The 19919-nt window shown below is 39.7% G+C and overlaps 4 protein-coding genes across 6 annotated transcripts; 1 reads left to right on the forward strand and 3 right to left on the reverse strand.

Moving 5' to 3' along the window:
• Nucleotides 1-334: 334 nt before the first annotated feature.
• ighmbp2 (immunoglobulin mu DNA binding protein 2) lies at nucleotides 335-7254 on the reverse strand. 2 transcript variants are annotated; one of them, XM_041039328.1, is made up of 16 exons: nucleotides 7198-7246; nucleotides 6669-6751; nucleotides 6083-6252; nucleotides 5793-5988; nucleotides 5588-5685; nucleotides 5323-5486; nucleotides 4751-4951; nucleotides 4524-4671; nucleotides 4260-4434; nucleotides 3448-3630; nucleotides 3209-3327; nucleotides 3014-3108; nucleotides 2477-2600; nucleotides 1553-2365; nucleotides 1246-1445; nucleotides 335-1082 (listed from the first exon to the last, which is right to left on the reverse strand). In XM_041039328.1, the coding sequence occupies exons 2-16, from the start codon at nucleotides 6743-6745 to the stop codon at nucleotides 885-887; spliced, it is 2961 nt and encodes a 986-aa protein (XP_040895262.1). In that variant the 5' UTR covers nucleotides 6746-6751; nucleotides 7198-7246; the 3' UTR covers nucleotides 335-884. The 2 variants fall into 2 exon arrangements, with proteins under 2 accessions (XP_040895262.1, XP_040895261.1); XM_041039327.1 differs by having other exon boundaries at nucleotides 336-1082; nucleotides 7119-7254.
• A 517-nt stretch (nucleotides 7255-7771) lies between these two features.
• Nucleotides 7772-11826, forward strand: chid1 (chitinase domain containing 1). Its single transcript, XM_041039226.1, has 12 exons — nucleotides 7772-8169; nucleotides 8360-8503; nucleotides 9311-9443; nucleotides 9557-9601; nucleotides 9728-9834; nucleotides 9922-9983; nucleotides 10078-10167; nucleotides 10282-10383; nucleotides 10543-10692; nucleotides 11135-11215; nucleotides 11298-11340; nucleotides 11477-11826. Exons 1-12 carry the CDS (start codon nucleotides 8065-8067, stop codon nucleotides 11573-11575), a joined length of 1161 nt encoding a protein of 386 aa, XP_040895160.1. The 5' UTR covers nucleotides 7772-8064; the 3' UTR covers nucleotides 11576-11826.
• Nucleotides 11827-12291: 465 nt separating this feature from the next.
• On the reverse strand, nucleotides 12292-14821 carry gatd1 (glutamine amidotransferase like class 1 domain containing 1). Its single transcript, XM_041039227.1, has 7 exons — nucleotides 14680-14821; nucleotides 14397-14473; nucleotides 13126-13231; nucleotides 12919-13026; nucleotides 12726-12817; nucleotides 12542-12635; nucleotides 12292-12432 (listed from the first exon to the last, which is right to left on the reverse strand). Exons 1-7 carry the CDS (start codon nucleotides 14726-14728, stop codon nucleotides 12317-12319), a joined length of 642 nt encoding a protein of 213 aa, XP_040895161.1. The 5' UTR covers nucleotides 14729-14821; the 3' UTR covers nucleotides 12292-12316.
• A 135-nt stretch (nucleotides 14822-14956) lies between these two features.
• cd151 (CD151 molecule) lies at nucleotides 14957-19891 on the reverse strand. Of its 2 annotated transcripts, XM_041038392.1 has the most exons (9): nucleotides 19750-19891; nucleotides 18636-18720; nucleotides 17664-17855; nucleotides 16886-16960; nucleotides 16524-16544; nucleotides 16099-16203; nucleotides 15765-15920; nucleotides 15593-15679; nucleotides 14957-15450 (listed from the first exon to the last, which is right to left on the reverse strand). In XM_041038392.1, the coding sequence occupies exons 2-9, from the start codon at nucleotides 18717-18719 to the stop codon at nucleotides 15391-15393; spliced, it is 780 nt and encodes a 259-aa protein (XP_040894326.1). In that variant the 5' UTR covers nucleotide 18720; nucleotides 19750-19891; the 3' UTR covers nucleotides 14957-15390. The 2 variants fall into 2 exon arrangements, with proteins under 2 accessions (XP_040894326.1, XP_040894327.1); XM_041038393.1 differs by lacking the exon at nucleotides 16524-16544.
• Nucleotides 19892-19919: the final 28 nt, after the last annotated feature.

Raw genomic sequence — 19919 nt, forward strand, 5'->3', positions numbered from 1 at the left:
ATCCATGTCTCCATTAGACAATCGTCAATCACTGTAATCATTTCAACATGTTTCAGGATCAAGTGTCTAATGAACTTCATTTACGCACTCAGCTCCCATCACTCTGGATCCGAACACAGCCCAGTTCAACTTAAAGTTCTCTGAAGAACTAACCTGTGTGCAATACAGCAGTGAGCAACTCCTACCTGACAACCCTGAAAGCTGTACCAGCTGCATGTGGCTTCACCTCAAAATGCAACTGGCTTCACATCTGGAAAGCACAGCTGGACCGTAGAATTGGGCCAAAGACTGGTACATCGGAGTGGCCAGAGAGTCCATCAAAAGGAAGAGTGCTGTCTTCCTCAACCCCACTGAGGGTTTCTGGGTGATTGGCCTGTGCAATGGAGATTCTTACCGGGCTCAGACCTCGCCTCGCACCAAGCTTGCACTGAAGCAGAAGCCTGAGAAGATTACTGTAGAACTGGACAGTGACAAAAGGAAAGGTAGTGTTCATCAACGCTGATGATTTGACAACAATACACACATTCAAAGACAGATTTATTGAGAGGATTTTCCCCTACTTCTCCCCTGGGCTGTATGAGGAAGGGAAAATCTCCAACCCACTGAAAATCTGTCCTCTGACCATAACAGTGAATGTAGAATAGACTCTCACACAGAAGACCCATCTCTCTAGAGGTAAAGAGAAGACTGTTTCATATTAGCAGCGTGTTTTAACAGAAATCACCACAAGGTACACAGTATGGATATTAATTAATCCATGATTCACACATGAAATTAAGCAGCAAACTCTTCGATTAAACAAGCTTACAAATATTTTAATTTCTTAATCTTGTTCAAAACAAAAGTCTTAAGTTCTATTATATTCTAGCATTGATTTGGTGACATTAAGTGTCCTTTTCTTTGTTTCTTGGTTTCCTCTGTGATGCCATGTCTTTCAGTTTAGAGTCCAGTTTTCTTTGCAGATAAGCTTTCTTATTGGGATCCATGGACTTGTCTTTCTTCCCGCTGCCGGCGTACAGAACGCCTTCTTTGCTAATCCTCATCCGAGCATGAGACTTGGCTTTATCTCCACAGCCGTGAACCTGAAAAGGGTTTACAACACGATTAGATTTGTGGACAAAATATCAGTAAACAGGCTTTTAAAATATTTCCCTGGCATAATTCATATTTTTTCAGTAGCAACTACATTACCACATCTGATAAATCCCAAATACATAGCCTACTAAAAACTTGTTCCTGTCTTACCTCCGGTATATGATGACTGAGACAGTATTGTCTGTTGCAAAAGAGGCAAAGCTGTCCAAGGGTTAGCACAGATGCTTTACACTTGACAAAACTACACACGCTGTCAGCCTTCATGACAGCATTGATAAGTGTGTCAAAGTCATCGTCGGGGGCAGCGGCGGCAGCAATGTTGCAGGCGCCTGCCTTCATTCGGTTTTTTCCTGAGAGAGAAATGACAGAGTTGGCTCGTTATAGAGACACTAGACAAAGGTTTCACGTGCCAGACGTGTAAGGAAACTCTTAAAAATAAGATGTTTCTGCTGCAAACCTTTTGCCTTCTTGGATGATTGGGTCTGAGCTGGAGGAATGTTGTTCTGCTGTTTTTTCTGTTTAGTGTTTTCCTCTCTTTTCTGTTGCTCCCTCTTCATTCGCTCCAAATGTAAACTTTTCAGATCTAATGGAGGTTGACACTGCAGCTCACTTTGGGGATTTGTGAATGTTTCCTCTTCCCGGGCTGCTTCTTCTTCTTCTTCTTCTGCCGGCTCCTCATCTGGTGCTGACACTGGCCTGGACACACTGACACACCTGTCTTTCCCCTCACCTTTACTCTCATGCTTGAGGCCCAGCTCCTCAGCAATCTGGTGGACCAGCAGGCGGTCATGAGAATTAAAGGATGATGGGAATTGTAGTTCACTCTGATTTAAGTCCTTCAGAAAGTTCTCCACCTGCTCTCTGATCTCAGTGTATCTATTCTTGTTCTGTTCTTCCTCTGTCTGTGTTGATGAGCAGGATTTTGTGTGTTTCTCTGAACCATCAGTATTTTCCTTACTGCTGCTATTGGTGGATTTCTTCTGCCCTTGCTTTGCCTTGCCGGGAGTCTGGTCTTTGACCCTCTGTTTCCTGCTGGCAGATGTATTAGCCTTGGTGTCTTTGTGGTCACGGGTGTAGTTCTGTGGCACGATATCTTGGATGTACTCAAAAGCTGTTCTGACCTCACCAAACTCAATCATGTGATAAATCAGGGACTTCAAGAAAGCATGATTCTGGACAGTCTGTGTGTCGCACACCACGGCGATGTGGCGTCTCGCACGTGTAACAGCCACATTTATCCTTCTGTCCTCTGCCAGGAAGCCAACTTCACCTAGAATAAAAATGAACAAATATGCTCAAATGTATATAAACTGATTCTGCTAAGGTTCAAGATGTGGGGGAAACAGATACAACTTCACAGCAAAAACAAAACAAATTTTACCTTTTCTGTTGGATCGAACTAAAGACAACACCACTGCTTCTTTCTCTCTGCCCTGAAATCCATCCACTGACTTTATCTCTAGCTCCGGATGCCTTGTAGACAATTTCTGACGCAGAAGATCGACCTTTATAGGGAAAAAAAAACATAAAAACCAAATAAACCATTTGAGACATGACTGTTTTTAGTTTAAAGTAAGACTATGTAATTTTAACTGAGCAGCTGCAACAGTGGCCTCTGCAGCCACAAGTGGTAATTTACAGGGCACTGAGACATTAAATGATGTTGGGCTCAGAGTTTGTTTGGTTAAGGGTACTGGAAGCAGCAGATCACGAGAAGCTAACAGCTCATGTACAGAAAAATTATTTTGAAGCTCTTATTTTGACATAAAATAGTTGAATAATGTTTTTTGAGGGATTTTAGTGTGGATTTTTTAAGTAATGCAGAAAATAAAGTTTTGCATTATTGCTATGACAGCACAGTAGTGGAAGCTGAGTTCACATATATTCTGAGATACAGTTTCTCAAATATGTGACTTACTTGTAAATTGTACGGGGCAATAACAGCTATGTCTTTAGCTTTAACCCCAGCTTCAGTCAAGACCTTTATGTGCAGTTCAACAATGTCTACTTCACCTGAGGATACAATACGCACACACACACACACAGTTAGATCCCATACAGCTCAAACAGACCAAATCTTGTTTTATTTTTACAAATAAAAATGATGACTAACCTTGATTGCCTTTTGACTGCTCATCTGTGACCTCCATTTCACTCAGACCAGAGCCTGCAGTGTCAATCAGAAGAAGTGGTGTGCTGGTCTCTTCAACGCAGGTGACTCCTGGTAGATCTCTGTGTGGATTAATGATAGCAAATTAAACCCTTAATTTAATATTTATTAATATTTTTTATGCGTGATCTTTCACTGAAATATAAAAGTGAGACATTTCGCATAATTTAGCTGATTCTCACTTTAATAGATGTCTCTCCACAGAACTGTGAGCAGTCAACCTTCCCTGGTACATCTCTTTGGAAGCCCACTCCATGATGGCACTGTTCATGCGGTACTGAACTGTCAGCATACGGACCACTGAGTCCCCATACATCTGGATAAGTCTCTCCATAAGACTGAGAGACAAGCCTTTCGATGCAGCGCTGTGAGAAGCATAAAAACAATAAAAAAAACAATAAATCTTGTGTAACGAGCTTTTTTTAAAAATACTACAACCCGTATGTACTTTTTGATCAATTCATGGTTTCATACAATTGCAAGCAAAAATGTCAAAAAAAGTCGAACTGATTTATCAAATGTAAGGATTTCCTGCTTTTCTTTATCACAAATGATAGCAAGAAGACAATCTTTGGGTTCTGGACTGTTGGTCAGAGAAAAATGATCTGAAGATGCTACTTTGGGATCTGGGAAAGGACATTTTACACCATTTTCACCATATTATAGACAAAACAATTCAGCAACTAATAAATTCAGCAGTAATGAAAATAATCATTAGTTGTGGCCCTCTAACAGTTTTGATTATTTCAGATGTGAGGTTGTTTGCTAATGTTGCCAGTACTGTCATTCGAATCTGATCAAACGACACCCAGCTAAACTCTTAACAAATAACAACTTTTATACTCTTACAGGTTACACTTACATTACATTTACAGAATAAATGCTTCATAGTTAAAACCATTTATTAAGGGAAATGTTTTAGCTGCAGATAGTAATACATATTAAATCTTGAATGTTGTTATAAATGCATAAAAAACAGGAAATGTTTTTTTACATTTGTGATTTGATAGTAGGTGGTAACTGCTTGTAGTCTCCAGCCAGAATGCATTTGCGTGCTCTAAGCAGGGTGATCCAGCAGCTGCTCTCCAGGGCCTGAGCACACTCGTCTATCACCACCCAATCAAAATGCTCTGCTGGCAGGAACTTCAGAGGGCCATCATCACAAGCACCTACAGACACAGACAAGTGCTCTCTGATTGCCTTTCATCATTACTGCTACAACTGAATCACATTTTCTTTACTCAAGGCCTTTACTGACCTGAGTTGGTTGATAACACAACATCAGCGCTTTTCAGGATCTGGGCGATGGCGGTTGCTTCCCTGGTTTTCAGCTCTTTCCTCAGCTCCCCTATTTCTCTTCTGAAATTCACCCGTTCTCCTTTTTCATGAGTCTTCTTCATTCCCATCTTGAAAATAAATAAATAATTACAAATCATTCATTGCATCACAAACACCAGTAGGAGCACATTTTAATATATTACTTACAAAGGCTTTATCGATGTCTTTACGGATGTCAGTGATGATGTTTGCGTTGTCACTCTGAGCGAGGATGGCATCCAGTGAATGTCTCTGAATGGACTCCAGCAGTCTGGCAGGGTGACCCAGCCTCAGGACCTTGGCCTTGCACTGGGCTAACCTCTCCACTAAATTATCCACAGCCACATTAGATGGGGCACAGCACAGAACCTGCACAAAGACGAGATTAAAATTAAGTAAAAATAATCCTGTTTAGACCAAGGGGGGAGTTGTAGGTTTCAGCAGTGAGGATAACTTCCGTGTTCAAAAAGCTGCAGTTCCTCGGCTGCCGCTGGGGGCTGGCTCCAGAAGTGAGCAATTCTCCATTGACCCCCATGTTAAAATAGCCAACTTTACAGCCTAAAATAATATATTTACAGCCTGACTCCCCGAAACCAATGGGTGACATCACAGGTGCTACGTCCATGTTTTATACAGTCTATGATTTAGACTGGCTGCAGTGATCAGTGACAAAGATACACAAATATAACAAAAATAATCAATGGAGATAGATGTGTACTAATAAATCCAACTTTCTGCACCTTTTGGCCTTGTTTGACTGCTTGCAGGATTATCTCCACCACTGTGGTGGTTTTCCCAGTGCCTGGAGGTCCATGAATCACAGCCAGTTCTCTCTGAGACAAAGCAAAGGACACGGCCTCTCTTTGTGAATCATCCAGGTTCAAGTTAACAAAGTTCACTTCATCTGATGGAACATAAAAGAAACATAGCCAGAATTAGTCTCATTGATTTGAAAGGTTTATTGTATTATTATTGTAAACATTTTAGTTGTAAAATAACACTTACTTGGCTGTGATTGAGAAGAAGGTTTTGTGTCTCCAAAAAGAACATTGATCAGATTGGCTGCTGGTCCATTGCTGTATCCATTTAATGCATTCAAGGCACTGCAAGCGCAAAAACACACAGTACACATTAGCCATTTCAAGGCTTCTCTGCTCACATTTATATGCACATGCTCAGTAAAGACTTAACAGTGAGAACTGAGACTCACTTTTTCATTCGTTTATAGGTGATGTCATTTGCCAACTTTAAAAGGCTGTAAAGAGCGTCTGTATCCAAACTGAGCCCGTCCTTTGAATCGTCAAAGGCCACACTTACAGAACCTTGGCTGACCTTTGTCACAATCCCTGTGCCGATCTGAGAGGCTGTGGAGCATCCACCAGTGTCATACAAGCCAACTATATCACCTGTAACAAAAGGCATTGACACCACATTGAGCAAAATATGAAATCAAAGTGAGAAAAAAAAACACAGATCAAATGTTTCATTTTTACATCTCACCAGGTCCAAAGCTGTTGCTTGGTAGAGATGAGAAACCAAGATGCTTTCTTGGCTCTAGGACAACGACTGTGCGCCCATACAAGCCTGTGGACTGACTTGCTATCTGTAGTTTCAGCAGGCAAACACCTTTATTTTGAAGATCCTTGGGAGAGATGTTCTCCTGCCATATCCTGAAGGCACAAAATGTGACTGTAATTTTATAGTATATTTCCACAAAAAAATAAATAAAAAAAAAACATTTCCCAGTAAAACCACCAAATCCACATCAATGTTGGTATACCTGTCAACCTGGCAACTACTCTGTAGAAAGATATAAAATTTCTATGGCTCTGGGGGAGCTTTTGTCAAGTCTGACATGGGCATTTCTCTGGCAGATATCGAGTGGCATTATGGGAAGTGTAGGTGCTTTTGGAGCTCGACCAATACCAGGGACTAAAACTCACAACAACCCTGCCTCTGTTGCTTTATTTTTAACCTCTCTTTATGAATTTGACTTAGTATTATAGTTGTCACTGAAGTCTCCCCAACTTGGAATTGAAGAACAAAACTGCTGTCAGTTTAGTTTCACAGTCTGGACATTACTTACCTGGTCTCCTCTATTTCAGCTTCCCTCTCCTCCTGCAGAAGCTCGAGAGTCTTTGACACAAACTGTTCAACTGCCATCACTCACTAAAAAGACCAAATGATCATCAGTGTTAAAGCACAGTTCCAAGTGCAAGTCAGTACCACCTCACTTAAGCTTCAGATAACAGACAAACCAGAAGAGGTTCTACTTAATAAGTGTTTTTACGTGTTCCTTTTGAATGTTATACTTTGTACTTCCACATTCACTAAATGTTAGATGCAAATGTTGATTTTTACACGATTTCACTTATTTGTAGCACAAATAGAGTGATCTAAATTTGCTTTACTTCGACCATGTAGCTACAACATACAAGACAGCCTCCTCATGTCCATAAATGCTAACATGTTAGTTCGCTAACCACACTGTTCTCAACCTGTTTATCCGCAGTAAGCAAGCTGAAATGACACTCACCCATTAACGTTAGATGTCTGAAAAGACACCGAAAGAGCAGAAGAGCGAACAGCTAATGTTAGCTGATCATACGGGATACCTTGGAAGGCTCCTGATCATGTTTTCAGTTGTCAGTGGGTTTGTTTGACTCATTTCGTCTTCTTTGAGTGTGCTGGTCCGACAACATGTGAACCACACTGCCACCTACCTGCTCAGATGACTTCTCGTCTCACTCGCAGGCTGTTGCCAGATTTGACTGACAAAGAGAAGCCAAATCCGAGCCTGGATACCACCAAACGTCGTAAAGGTAGCCAAATTTTAATTTTAATTCAGGAGGATTTTTTGCCCACCCAGTATGAGTATAAACACAAAATGAGATATTTCTTACCATGTTGGTGTGTTCAAATAGGACTCAGTTATGACTCCAATTTTACATGCAAATTGCAGAAATCAGGCGCTCCTGGGACCTGCCTTACAGTTTGGATACATCTGGAATATAGTCGAACTTTTTGTAGGTAGAAATCACACCAATGGTTAAAAAAAAAAGGTTTCCCCAACTATTACAACAGGTCCCAAATCGTTGGGGGTAAAACCACCCAATCTGGCAACACTGCTAGCAGGGTGCATGCACGACTTTTATTTTGAAAAACACACAACGCGGAAGTTACCAAGCGTCGTTCAGCCCAGAAACACGTTGAGCTAAGTTGTCAATCAAACTGGCAGCAGCCGCTCGACAGTCAAAGCCAAGTTGTTTATCATAAATTCAGGTAACAAGTTTCATCAGTATGGACCGGGCCATTTTGGCTCGTTGTTCTGTGTGATTTCAGGCCGCGGGAGAATATGCTGGTTCTTAATCTGCCGGATCTCAGTCAGGAAGGAAACACTTACGCTGCAAACCTGCAGACCTGAGCTAACCCATTTTTTTTATTTAACTGCTTCACGACTCTTTTGCACTGCGTTTTTGGAAATGAGAACGACGTTAGTCCTGCTGCACGCCATCTCATGCACCTGGTTGGTCAGTGCCACACTTTCAAAAACTGATGCAAAGAAGTCGCATAAAGCTGAGGCTGAGGTGAGTAACTTCAGGTATTTGCCTTGACGTGGGTGTGAGCTGTGTGTGCTGTCAGGTCCTCCTCTGGTTTCCTGGCATGTCACTGTATTCACCTGGATTTTCCAGTTTCAGACAGATGCCCTTCTCCTCACCTGTCACTTGATATCTGTGACTGAAATGTGATTTTTTTCTCTTTGGTCCCACTGTTTAGACATCTCCAGCTGAGTTATCAGTGTTGGAGAGAGGCCTTGTTGTGTCAGACCCGCACTGGAAAGACATAGTGAAAGAGGAAAAGAGACATTGTGCTCATATCAAGAAAACATTTCAAGGACCAGTGCTGGGATATGTTACACCTGTAAGTCTGAAATCCAGTCACCTTGCTGCAGTTCACCATTTGGCAGCACAATTACCACAGAATCAAAGCAGAGGTTCGGATTTTTTCAGGTCTGTTTTAATACAATACTCACATGGTCTTAATGTGCATTGAAAGAGTTGGACACAGTAGTTCCTGTTCCTGCAAAAATGCCTTCAAAAGTTTACAAGGCTTCATGAGTCTGAGTTAGCCAAAAGACTTGGGCATCTTCCAAAGTCTTTTTTATTGCAAAATCTGTGTTGTGTGGTTTGTTTTTTTTTTTGTTTTTTTTTAGTAAAGAGGTAATCTCATACTATAAAGACTGTAACTTTGGTAGAGCTTAAACTACTAGTTGATAAATCGATTTCCCGAAAATGATTCTGCAGCTCTTTTGATCTTTGAGCATTCAATCATTTCATCATTTAACCTCATCGGCTGATTCCAGGTTCTTCGCTGTATAAATGTAGTACTTTTTTTAACATCAGTGGGTTGTGGACTGGCCACCAGACAAAACAAGCTATTTAAACACATCACCTTCAGCTCTGGTATATTGTGACAGACCAGAATTAATCAACAATGAAAATAATCATTAGTTGCAGCCTTAAACTTTGGAAGATACCTACTGTCACCGTTTTTTACATTGGAGATGACTGGAGCCGAATAATAAAAGCATCAATTACTCCTTCAACATGTTTATTGGCATGTGAGTGTTATTTTAAAATGGACTTGAAAAATTATAAATTATCCCCTAATGTTTTACATGTATGTTTTGACAGTATCTGAATTACATCTTATTCTCCCACCCTGCAGTGGAATTCCCACGGCTATGATGTTTGCAAAATGTTTGGCTCCAAACTGACCTCAGTGTCTCCAGTGTGGCTTCAGCTCCGCCGACGAGGACCTGAAACCTTTGATGTTACGGGTCTCCACGACCATGACCCAGGTAGACCATGACCCACATCGCTGACTGTCAAATAGGAAGGACTGCTCTAGTCTTTAGTCTGTCAGCACAAATACTAATGTGCGTAAAGTGAAGGGGTTTTTGTGTCTTTCCAGGATGGGTCAAAGCTGTTCGCAAGTCTAACAAAAAAGTCAGGATGGGTGAGTAGATGTCTTCCCTTTTGCCCACAAGTCAACACAGATCAGTACAACGTAGATCAGTGCAAGTGGTTTCAGATCAGACTCCATTATTTCATCATTTAAATAATCCATTTTCTATTCTCTCAGTGCCTCGGCTGTTATTTGATGGCTGGTCTTACCAGGACTACATGAGCGTTCTGGGGAGCGAAGATGAGATAGAAGAGCTTGCAAGTGAGCTGGTGGATGTCGCAAAGGTAATAAAGTGTTGTGTTTAGCTTTAACTCTCTTGCAACAGTGTACAGTGTTTGTGCAGTTTGTCTAATGGAGCTGCCACCCTGCAGACCGAAGGTTTTGATGGCTTCACCTTGGAGCTGTGGAGCCAGCTGGGCGGTAACAAAAGAAAGTGAGTGAGTTATTCTATTGCCAAACCTGTATTCTACTGCGGACGTCTTTGAAATGAAATCATATTAATAAAACGTGCATTCTTCTCCATCCAGGGAGCTGGTGCATTTGGTGAAACACATATGTGAGACTTTGAAGGCTAAAAGATTAGACTGCATTCTTGTCATTCCACCTGCTGTAACAAGGTGAATTAAATTAGTTTACTTTCAAAAAACTATAAATTCTAAAGAAAAAAAAGAAAGAAATTGGTGGTGACTTGTCATTACATTTTTTTAAAAATTCTTTTCCATCTCAATCAGCACGGGGCAGCAGGGTATGTTTGGCAGGGAGGAGTTTGAACAGTTGGCTCCGGTAGTTGATGGATTCAGCCTCATGACATATGACTACTCCAGCGGTGCCAGGTGAGTGAACAGGAACAAATGATGTATAATTCTTGAGGCTGAATTGGAGATGCTTTAGGTTGTGACGTGATTAGAGTGACTGACGGCTACAAGAAGATTTGCAACACTAATACAGATAATATTACAGTTATTTTTTCTGTTTTCTGTTTTTTGTAATAGACCAGGCCCGAGCTCTCCCCTGCCCTGGGTAAGAGACTGTGTTCTCCAACTTGCACCCAACACTCAGTGGAGGCAAAAGATCCTGCTGGGACTCAATTTGTATGGCCTTGATTTTGGAAGCCAGGGAACAGAGCCAGTCCTAGGAGGAAGGTAAGATAATGCAGTGTAGGAATAGTTTTTACATTTTAACAAATAAAGTTTTATATATTTCACTCTGCAAAATGTAGTGTTCTCCACTGATCTGCACTCCTATAACATTTTTGGATACATGAAGAATGTTTTTTGTTTTTTTTTTCAAAAGGATCAAAATTAATGCTGCAGAATTAGAGATATCGCCATGTTATTGTACGCTTTGTTCTTCCTTGTCAAAACCTAGCATGACCTACAATGCAGCTTGACCTCACCACAGTTCAGTCAGGTATTCAGGCAGCTAATCTAGCGTTGAGGTGTTAGCTTCAGTCAGAGATGAGTAACGGGCTACAAAAGTCTAGTAAGCTTGCTTCTAACTCCACATCCCCAGTGTAATTGTAAGAAGCTGTGAGAGGTCAGTAGGTGGTCAGGCACTAACCCAATTATCTTTCATTTTCTGTAGGTACATTGAGATTTTGCGAGAACACAGGCCCAAACTTCTCTGGGATGAATATTCTGCAGAACATTATTTCAGTTATAAGAGGTAATAACAGTATAATACTTTGAATCAACAAATATTTGCTTCCAACAGCATAGTTCAATCTGTACCTACTCTTTCATTTCAGGAACAATGCAGCTAAACATGTGGTGTACTATCCATCATTGAAGGTAAAGCTCTTTACATTTTAAGTTAGTTTGTCAGTAAGCACAGCTGCAACATAAATAATATATAAATAATTAAGATTAGGTGCCGCTTTACGTTTACAGTAATGTGGAGAATAACATTATTTTAATTATTTTACAGTCAATGTACATGAGAATCTCTTTAGCCACTGAACTTGGAACAGGAATTTCATTATGGGAACTGGGACAAGGACTGGATTACTTCTACGATCTCCTATGAGAGTTGGACTTGTTCGTGAAGACGGGATCATCAGCATCAACATGAACTTTTTTTTTTTCTGGTGCACCAAACATGCAGGTGCTGAATGCACGTATCATTTTTCTTTTTCTCTCTGAGAAACTGAAATGAACTCTGAAATTAGCCATTGACTGGGTTTAGTTAATACTCAACCTGTTTGAGGGTCTTGAAAGTGTAAGAGAAATCTTATCGACATGAATGAAACTGGGATTTGTTGATTTAGAAGCTACAAGCAGCACCCAATAGGTACTTCTGTTTTATTACCGTTCATCAACTCCATTGTGAAAATAAATCGACTTGTACAGTTCATTCAGAGTGCAGTAACACATCTCCATTCAGCAACAGAAGGTGCATGATCATCAGTACGTATAAAGTTTAAATGAAGGGATATATTCATGTTCAGAGGCCTTCAGAGTTCACATGCCACAGACATCTGTTCAGTTCGTTTTGCCTTCAAAGATTTCTGCTCTTGGATGCAGCTTTGCTTGCTGTGAAGATGTATTAATCTTCAAATCAAGAAATTTTATTGTGTGACTTTTATTAGATTTATAATAACAACATGGACAAGTAATGAAGTTGTATTTACAGTGTTGCCAAAAATCTGTTCTGACCCAACATCTTCTAATATTTATCTGAGATGAATGTTTGTTTAATTACATGAACATAAAAGTGAAACAATCAAGCTGTTGATTTTGAGCGCTCCTGATTCAAACTTGTCTATCTTTACTTGGCACTACACAACAGGATTAGATTATTTACAGCAAGTGAGGTCGACTGCATATTCTGACCAGTTACCAGGTGTCTGTCTATGACTACATGCACAGCATCTTCTTGACTTGCTGGAAAACACAGAGATAAACAAGAGCAGGGTTTAGTTTAGTAAGTAAAATGCTGATTAAGTATTTTACTCTGCTAATTTAGTATCTGTGTTAATGCAGGTCAGCTCACCTGTGTATGACCCTCCACTGTCTTTCACAAAGTCTTCCACAATCAAGGGCAGGTTGGCAAAGTCAGGCCTCCGCACCAGTTCAAACACTGATGGCTATTCACAAAAACACTTTCTGTTATTAATTACATAAAACACCGATATATTTGGGTATATTGCCTTCATGTTTACTTGTGGAAGACTGACCCCCGTTAAACTGTAGCCACTGAAGATCCAGCTCTGTCCCTCAGTGGCACAACACAGAGCTGACACTCCTTGCCCCACTGCACAAACAGGCTCTGCACACATAGACAAAAAAAAACAACAACCTGTATTCAAATCTCTGCAGCGAATAAACAGATTACATACTGACTGCTTTTAATATGAGCCTCGCACTCACTTTGGTGAGAGATGAAATGTTTGAGGATGCGGTGCAGAGAGCCGCTGTGTGCCAGGTCATTCAGCGCTCCAGGGCAGTCAGGGAGGAGCAGCGCCTGGTATCGGGCACCTGGAAAAGGTTGTTGTGACATGACTGAGCAGACTCCAACTAACAGCAGCAGCAGCAGGAATGAAAACAGCCAAGTGGCTATGAAATGATTATTCTCACCATCTATTGATTCAAGTTTGGCCGGTGTTGCGTAAGGTTTCACATTGAAGTCCTGCACCCATCTGGCAGTGCTTTCATCAACTCCAACAAAGTCTATTGGCTTCCCCTGCAGAGACAGAGAACTTTACAGTGAAGTAGAAGACATGTTGTATCCAGTGTCCAGAAAACATTTTTAAATACTCATAGATGATGGATTTTTCAATGAGGGAGAAGGAATAACAGTAATAAAAGAATTTTAACTGGAGGAATTTTTTCTGGGAAAAACAAAACAGCAGACAAATTATTATTCAAAGCAACATATTTTTATTAAAACATGTCTGGGTACCACTTACTGATAACTGCATAATTTAAAAAGGTTTTATAAGCTGTAATTAATGTCTTTAATGAATCACTAACTAATGTTATAAGCCATTAATAAGAACAACTTTTGGGTTGCCAAGTTGTTGAAAGTTTGACCAGTCACATTCCATAAAAGAGCTGCAGTACATCTGAACCAAGCTCCTCTTACAAACAGCTTATTAATATTTATAACAACGGACTTAGAAGAGGGTTGCAGAAACCTTAATGATTTATTGTCATTTATAGGTGACTTGCTAATGGCTGATTACAAACCGAGAAACCACAACCCTTTATTAATGACTTCCTAACATTTACAACGGTATACTTGATGGCTTTGAGGGGTCTCCTTAATGAAATTAAGTGCTAACAAAGTGTCAAGCTGGATGAGGATTTTCCACAACCTGGCAACCCTAAAACTGCCCTTATTAATGCCCTTTAACCAATCTGTAAAGCATTAGTAAATAATTTATCAACCATTAATAAATGAATAAAATCATTTGAATGAGTGAATGTTTTTCTTTCTGGGAAAACAGAACCAAGCAGCAGACAAATTATTATTCAAAGCAACATATTTTTATATGTCTTAAAACATGTCTGGGTACCACTTACTGATAAGGCTTTATAAGCTGTAATTAATTCATTAAGCTGTAATTAATTCATGGAGAACGTGGTACCCATGTCTGGAGAGGATCTTTCTTTCTTGCCTGTATGTTACTGGTAGTCTCTTCAATTTGTTGTTGAATTTTGACCAAACAGAACATGATACACGATAGCGTTTTAATTTCAATGGGGGCTTTTTGCTTTAAGAGAGGGACTGCAGACACTCATAAGATCACAGACATTTCAAGATGATGAAAGCGGCTTTTGGAAAAGTTACCGGCTTTTTACTATCTTTTTTTTTTTATCTTTTGGTAAGAAATATATAGTCTTACCCCAGGTGTGGCTGTCTGGAGATTAAACGCTGAGGTACAGAGACTGAAGGACTGATGGAAAGACTTCGCGGACACTCCTGAAAGAACAAACACATCCGTTTATAGGATGATAATCAGGAAGCTCATTGCACATCTGCCACAGAAAACACAGCTACTTACTGTTAAGACAGCTAAACCTAAACATATGATTAAACTGAGAACAACTAGGCTCTGACTGATACACAATTTGTCGTGCACAATGAACAGCTATGATACATCAGCTGTTAGAAGTTAATCCACCCACCTTGAGGAGACGCGCTCGCCACTATCAGACAAGTTGGCTTTGCAGACATTTCATTAATCTTTGTGTTCCCTCCACATTAAATATTTTTGGCTTCTTTGAAAAGAATAAAGAGGTAACTGAGTGAAATCATTCAAGAAAAAAAAAAAAATACAGGAAGAAGTCCTGTCAGGTGACAACAGCTGTCAGGTGACAACAACATCCGCTCAACGGATTTCAGAATAAAAGTTCAGTGTCAAAATGCAAAGGAAAATATGATCTATGAACCCCAGAGAGAATAATGAGTGGCAAGTATTTTTATTTGCATTCCAACAAACAAACGATGATTTTTTTACTGTTGATTTTTTAAATTATGACTTTGGTAAACAATGTGAAATACATAAAAAATAAACAATAAGACCAACACTGTTTGCAACATAAAATACTTTGAAATTTAAACTAAAATGAAAAAAAAACTTTCAGTTCATCCACACACCATTAGCGTTAAAATAAACTGGAAATGCTGAAAGCATGCATTAGAATTAGCAGAAAGAGAACAGTGCTGTCCAGCAGCATCAGAGTATCTCTAGTGTTTGTATTCTGAAAAACTTCATGTCATAACTTGAAGTGATAACTTCACAGCATCCAGAGCTGTGCAAATAATTTGGGGTGTTGAAATTTTTAATCAAACATTTTACAGTTCACGATGTGAGACATTAAGTGATTTTTAAGAAATCAGTATGGATCTTCTTTCAAGTTTTGATACAGGCAGCAAGTAAACATCATTCCCACTAGCTGAAAGATAAAAAGACATGAGGAACTTGTTAGTTACACACTGAACACAGAAACAAACCTTGTTTATAGTTCAGCTGCTGGTATTTTGCACACCATTAAAAGAAATGTTCATATTAATTTTGTTAAGTGGCTCGTGTTTTACCTGGAGAAATGCAATCCCAATGCTCACTGCACCGAGAATATACAACTGACTCAGGATGAAATCCTCTAATTTCAGGATGCAGCCTCCCTGAGAGCATGAGAATGGGGAAAGGAAATTAAAATTTTGCCACAATTAAACACTTCGCAAGAGCCAAATAAGCAACTTTACCCACCTCCACTTTGTAGATGTTGGAGGGATGGTCCCTGTGGCCGCAGAGATCACTGGGAGTTTTACAGCAGCTATCAGGAACGAGCCGTGTATTATCTGCAGCCTGGATCCACACACTGTCTCTCCAGTCTGAGAAATTGTTACTGCCACAACACTTAAACTGAGAGGGAGAACCACAGGAAGGGAAGAAGATGAGACTATGGTGATTAGCCATGAAGTGTATTCACAAGCAGGCTAAAGGTGCGGCTATTTCAAATTCTCTGATCAAACTGACACTTGAAATGTAAGTCAGGGATGTGGTGGTGCTGTGATTCAACCATGCAGTATCACTTCCACACCTCCTGCTGAAGCTTGTCCACAGCCTGCGTGACGCTCTCCTCCCCCGGCTGCTGGTATTTCTGCTGCATGGTCACCTTCAGGTTCTGTCTGAGCTCGTCATCCAGCTGTGAGACAAGAGAAGCTCTTCAATGACTGCTCAGGAAAAAAAATGTCACCATCATTAAAAATAGCCCCTCGTCAAGTTTTTTTCATCCCCTGTAACATTCCACTGTACCTGCGCAATGCCCACAAATAACTCAAAATATATGAGCATAGATCCTCACACCAAACTCCCTGTCTCATGAGCATGCTTTAAATTGATTTGCAAATATAAATTGTTTTGTTTCTTGACTGACAAAGTGCAAACAGTGAAAATCAACCATCATATATCAACATGTTAGAGAAACAGGTTGATATAAAATGGAAACAGGTGGCAGCAGATTACCTGGTAGCAGAAAGGGAAACACTGGAGCAAGAAAAAGGGGGAAGAAAGACAGGTGTGAGAAGGATGGAAAAACAGGACAAATGAAGAACATGCGCAGAGAGGCATGCAGAGAAGATTTCACAACAGAGAGTCCAGCAAATGAAGCATCTCATGGGTGGTAAAAGCAATTTAACATGATGGAGAGAAAGGAAAGGTTTGAAGGTTTGAAATCACATATACAGATGGTGGAATGACAAAAATTCACCCAGAATACAAGAAAGAAAAGAAATGTTGGATTTGTAATTGCTGTGTGACTTATAGTAAGCAGAAGGTAACAAACAATAATATGAAAAAAATACAATTGCAAAGTGGAAACACTTTACCTCTTGGTAGTTTATGTAGGCCAGCACACCAGCAATGATTTCCAGCAGGAAAATACAGAGCAACAAGATTAAATACTGTAGAAAAGAGACAGGAAATAAACATGAACAAAGCTGTGAATAAACTTCAGTTGAAAAGATGGTCAGATGGTGTTTCAGGACATTTCTATGCAGAAATATGACATTAAATGCCATTTTAAATATCATCAGCACTGAAACTATCTATGCATGACTCAAAAAATAGAATAGAAATTATGCTCTAGAGAATAACTTATTTAACTGCGGTAAAGGAAGTTATTCATTACGAAGGTTGTGGCAAATATGGAAACAGACATAATGTCACAGAGCCTGTGCAGTTTAGCTTCATTATTATATCCTCTCACTGCGTCTGTCTGTCTCTCTCACACCCTCTTTGGTCCAAGCAGCCGCTTGTGATGCCCCTCATTCCTCTGGCATGAGCCGCACTCTAAATCTAAACTCTTAAAGACACACTCTGCGTGACTTTGTCTGTTATTTGTGACAGTCATGCCCGTCTGACATAATGAGCTGTACTGAATACAGGCAGAGGAAAGACAGACAGAAGGTCACCAAGGATTAACTTTCACATTGACCCAGACGAGGTTGTGTGTGTATAAACAGGAATCTAAAAGTGTCTTTCATTGGTTTCTGATTCCATATGAACAAATGGGGTTGAGACTTTGCCTGGAGGGAGTTAAATAAAACAACCAAGGTTTTAATAAAACATTTCTCTGCCGTATTTTGTGTAACTGATCCACCTCACCACAATCAAAAGACTCTTCATCTCCTTCAGAGTGGCACAGCATCCGATTATCCCAGTCATTATCACAATGACCCCAGCAGCTATCAGGATGTAAGCTGAGGCTGAGTAAAAGCTGGAGTTCAGTAAACTGATGTAGTCGCTCTTTTCCACCAGAGTCCACACTCCCACAGCCAGTACAGCTCCTCCTGCCAGCTGAAAGAACGCACCGTTATCAGCTCAATTCGAACCACAAGCTGCTGTCAAGAATGTGCCACATCTTTTTTAGCAGTTATAAATCAGCAGCTAAAATGTGACAATCATGCAAAGAAGGCAACGCCTTTTTCTTTCACGAGACTTTCTTTTCTATTTTTTATCTGATGCACATAAATCACAGTTTCATATCTGAGTGGATACTTCGTGGAAATGCACCACGAGAAATGAGTCGCTTATACAAGAACTGATACAGTCTATCCTTAGAACATAAAGGAAGTGAAAGTTAAGAAAATAAAAATAAAAATATTTAAAGTCAGTAGATGTTCTGATGTAAATAAGGCATTGGATTATCTCTGAAGTACAAATTGTATGGAGTATTTTTTTTTCTTGGCTTCACATTAACTATTGTAACTATTCAAAAAATTATTAACACTAAACGTTACTACAAATATAGTTTAAAAGAACTATATGGGGCTTAATGTTGCATAATAGACTTATTTTTATAGAATAAATGTGAGGAATAAGTTTGCTACTGTTTGTAAGAGTGAGAAACTGTATATGCTGTGTAGGTTGAGTAGTGTTTCAGTGTCATAAAACAAGTCTTCATTAATATCTGGTGTATCTGAAACACAGCATAAAATTAATGCTCCATGTTACACTTTACACTACCCTACAACTAATGGTATTAATACTTATCAGGGTATCCAACAGAGCCCTGAACAGAGGGTTTTGTTTTAAATTCTGTGTTGTCATAAAATCTTGGTTTCCTTGTCAACTTACCCAGAAAAGAATATTGAAAAGAAAAAGTAGATATTTCAGACAAATTGTCCCACAGGTGTGAGTTTTTTCACCTCGAGCTTCCATTCTGAAATCATAAAACTAATATGTTAGTATACTGAAAGTTGATATACAAACATCGCAAAATTAAAAACTTCTGTAAAAGATGAGATTGCACAGTTTAAATTCCCCTGAGAGAATGAATACAAGATGCTCAGAGAGCAAGTCCTACCCTCCAACACTCCTCTTGTGCTATTCTTGAGATTACTATCATACAACTTTCTGTTACTATGCTTGCATGACGGCATGCTAAAGCCTATTAGTGCTATATCTGAGTGAGACTAGTCTGTGGCAGTAAAGATACACACAGGAGTTTCCTCTTTCAGTCTGCTTTAGTTCCACCTTTGGTGTGAAAAGGTAATTTACTTGGTGGAGCTCAAACTACAGTACAGTATGTGTGTGTGTATACACACACACATACGTATATGAGCTTCTCTGACAACATTTAGTCCTTTTTAAGGTTTTATTTGTTACCGAAAAACATAAAAAAATTATTGTGCTTTTCAAACTTGCAAAAAGTTGGTAGAACAGAGCACTGGAAAGAGCTCACTGATGAAATCAAATATGTTGTGGGGAAAACATACTTAACATGCGTCACATGTCATCTAGCACAGATATATATGTCCCCCATTACAAGTAACTTAACCTGATCGTCTCACACTCCAGTGATATACTGTTGACTTTTAACTATTTATCTAGTGAATTAGTCAAAGTCTGTTTTTATCCCAACCTAAACTGAACTTTTGTCTTCTTCAATTTTAAGAAGAGTTGTAAATCAGAGCATCATGAGAGATGGTGACTTTAAATTCTAGGTATTACTGAACTTCCCTCTTTACAAAGAAATACACAAAAACAAGGGAAAAAGGAAAATAGATATAAAATAAGTGTATGAAAAGCAAACTCATAAGAATTTGCTTTTCTTGCCGTAAGACAAAATACTCCAAGTGTGAATGCGAGTGTCTGGCAATACAAAATCTCCTTACGGTCATATTGAGAGTTATTTTTAACTTATTGTGTCATGGAAAAACTCTTTCCGCTGAGACCAAAATACTCCTACCTGATTTTAGATGATGGGTCCTGAAGGATGTAGATTATCGGGGTAACGTCTTCCAAGCTCCCACTAACCCCAGTGTCAATGTGCTGCTGTCTTTGAAGGTTAACTGCAACAGTGTAAGTTCTCAGTTGACACTCACACCCGAGCCTCCAACCCAAGCGTCTGAGCGTCTG

The sequence above is a fragment of the Toxotes jaculatrix genome, chromosome 5 (genome assembly GCF_017976425.1).
Source record: "Toxotes jaculatrix isolate fToxJac2 chromosome 5, fToxJac2.pri, whole genome shotgun sequence".
In the NCBI taxonomy this organism is placed as follows: Eukaryota; Metazoa; Chordata; class Actinopteri; family Toxotidae; genus Toxotes; species Toxotes jaculatrix.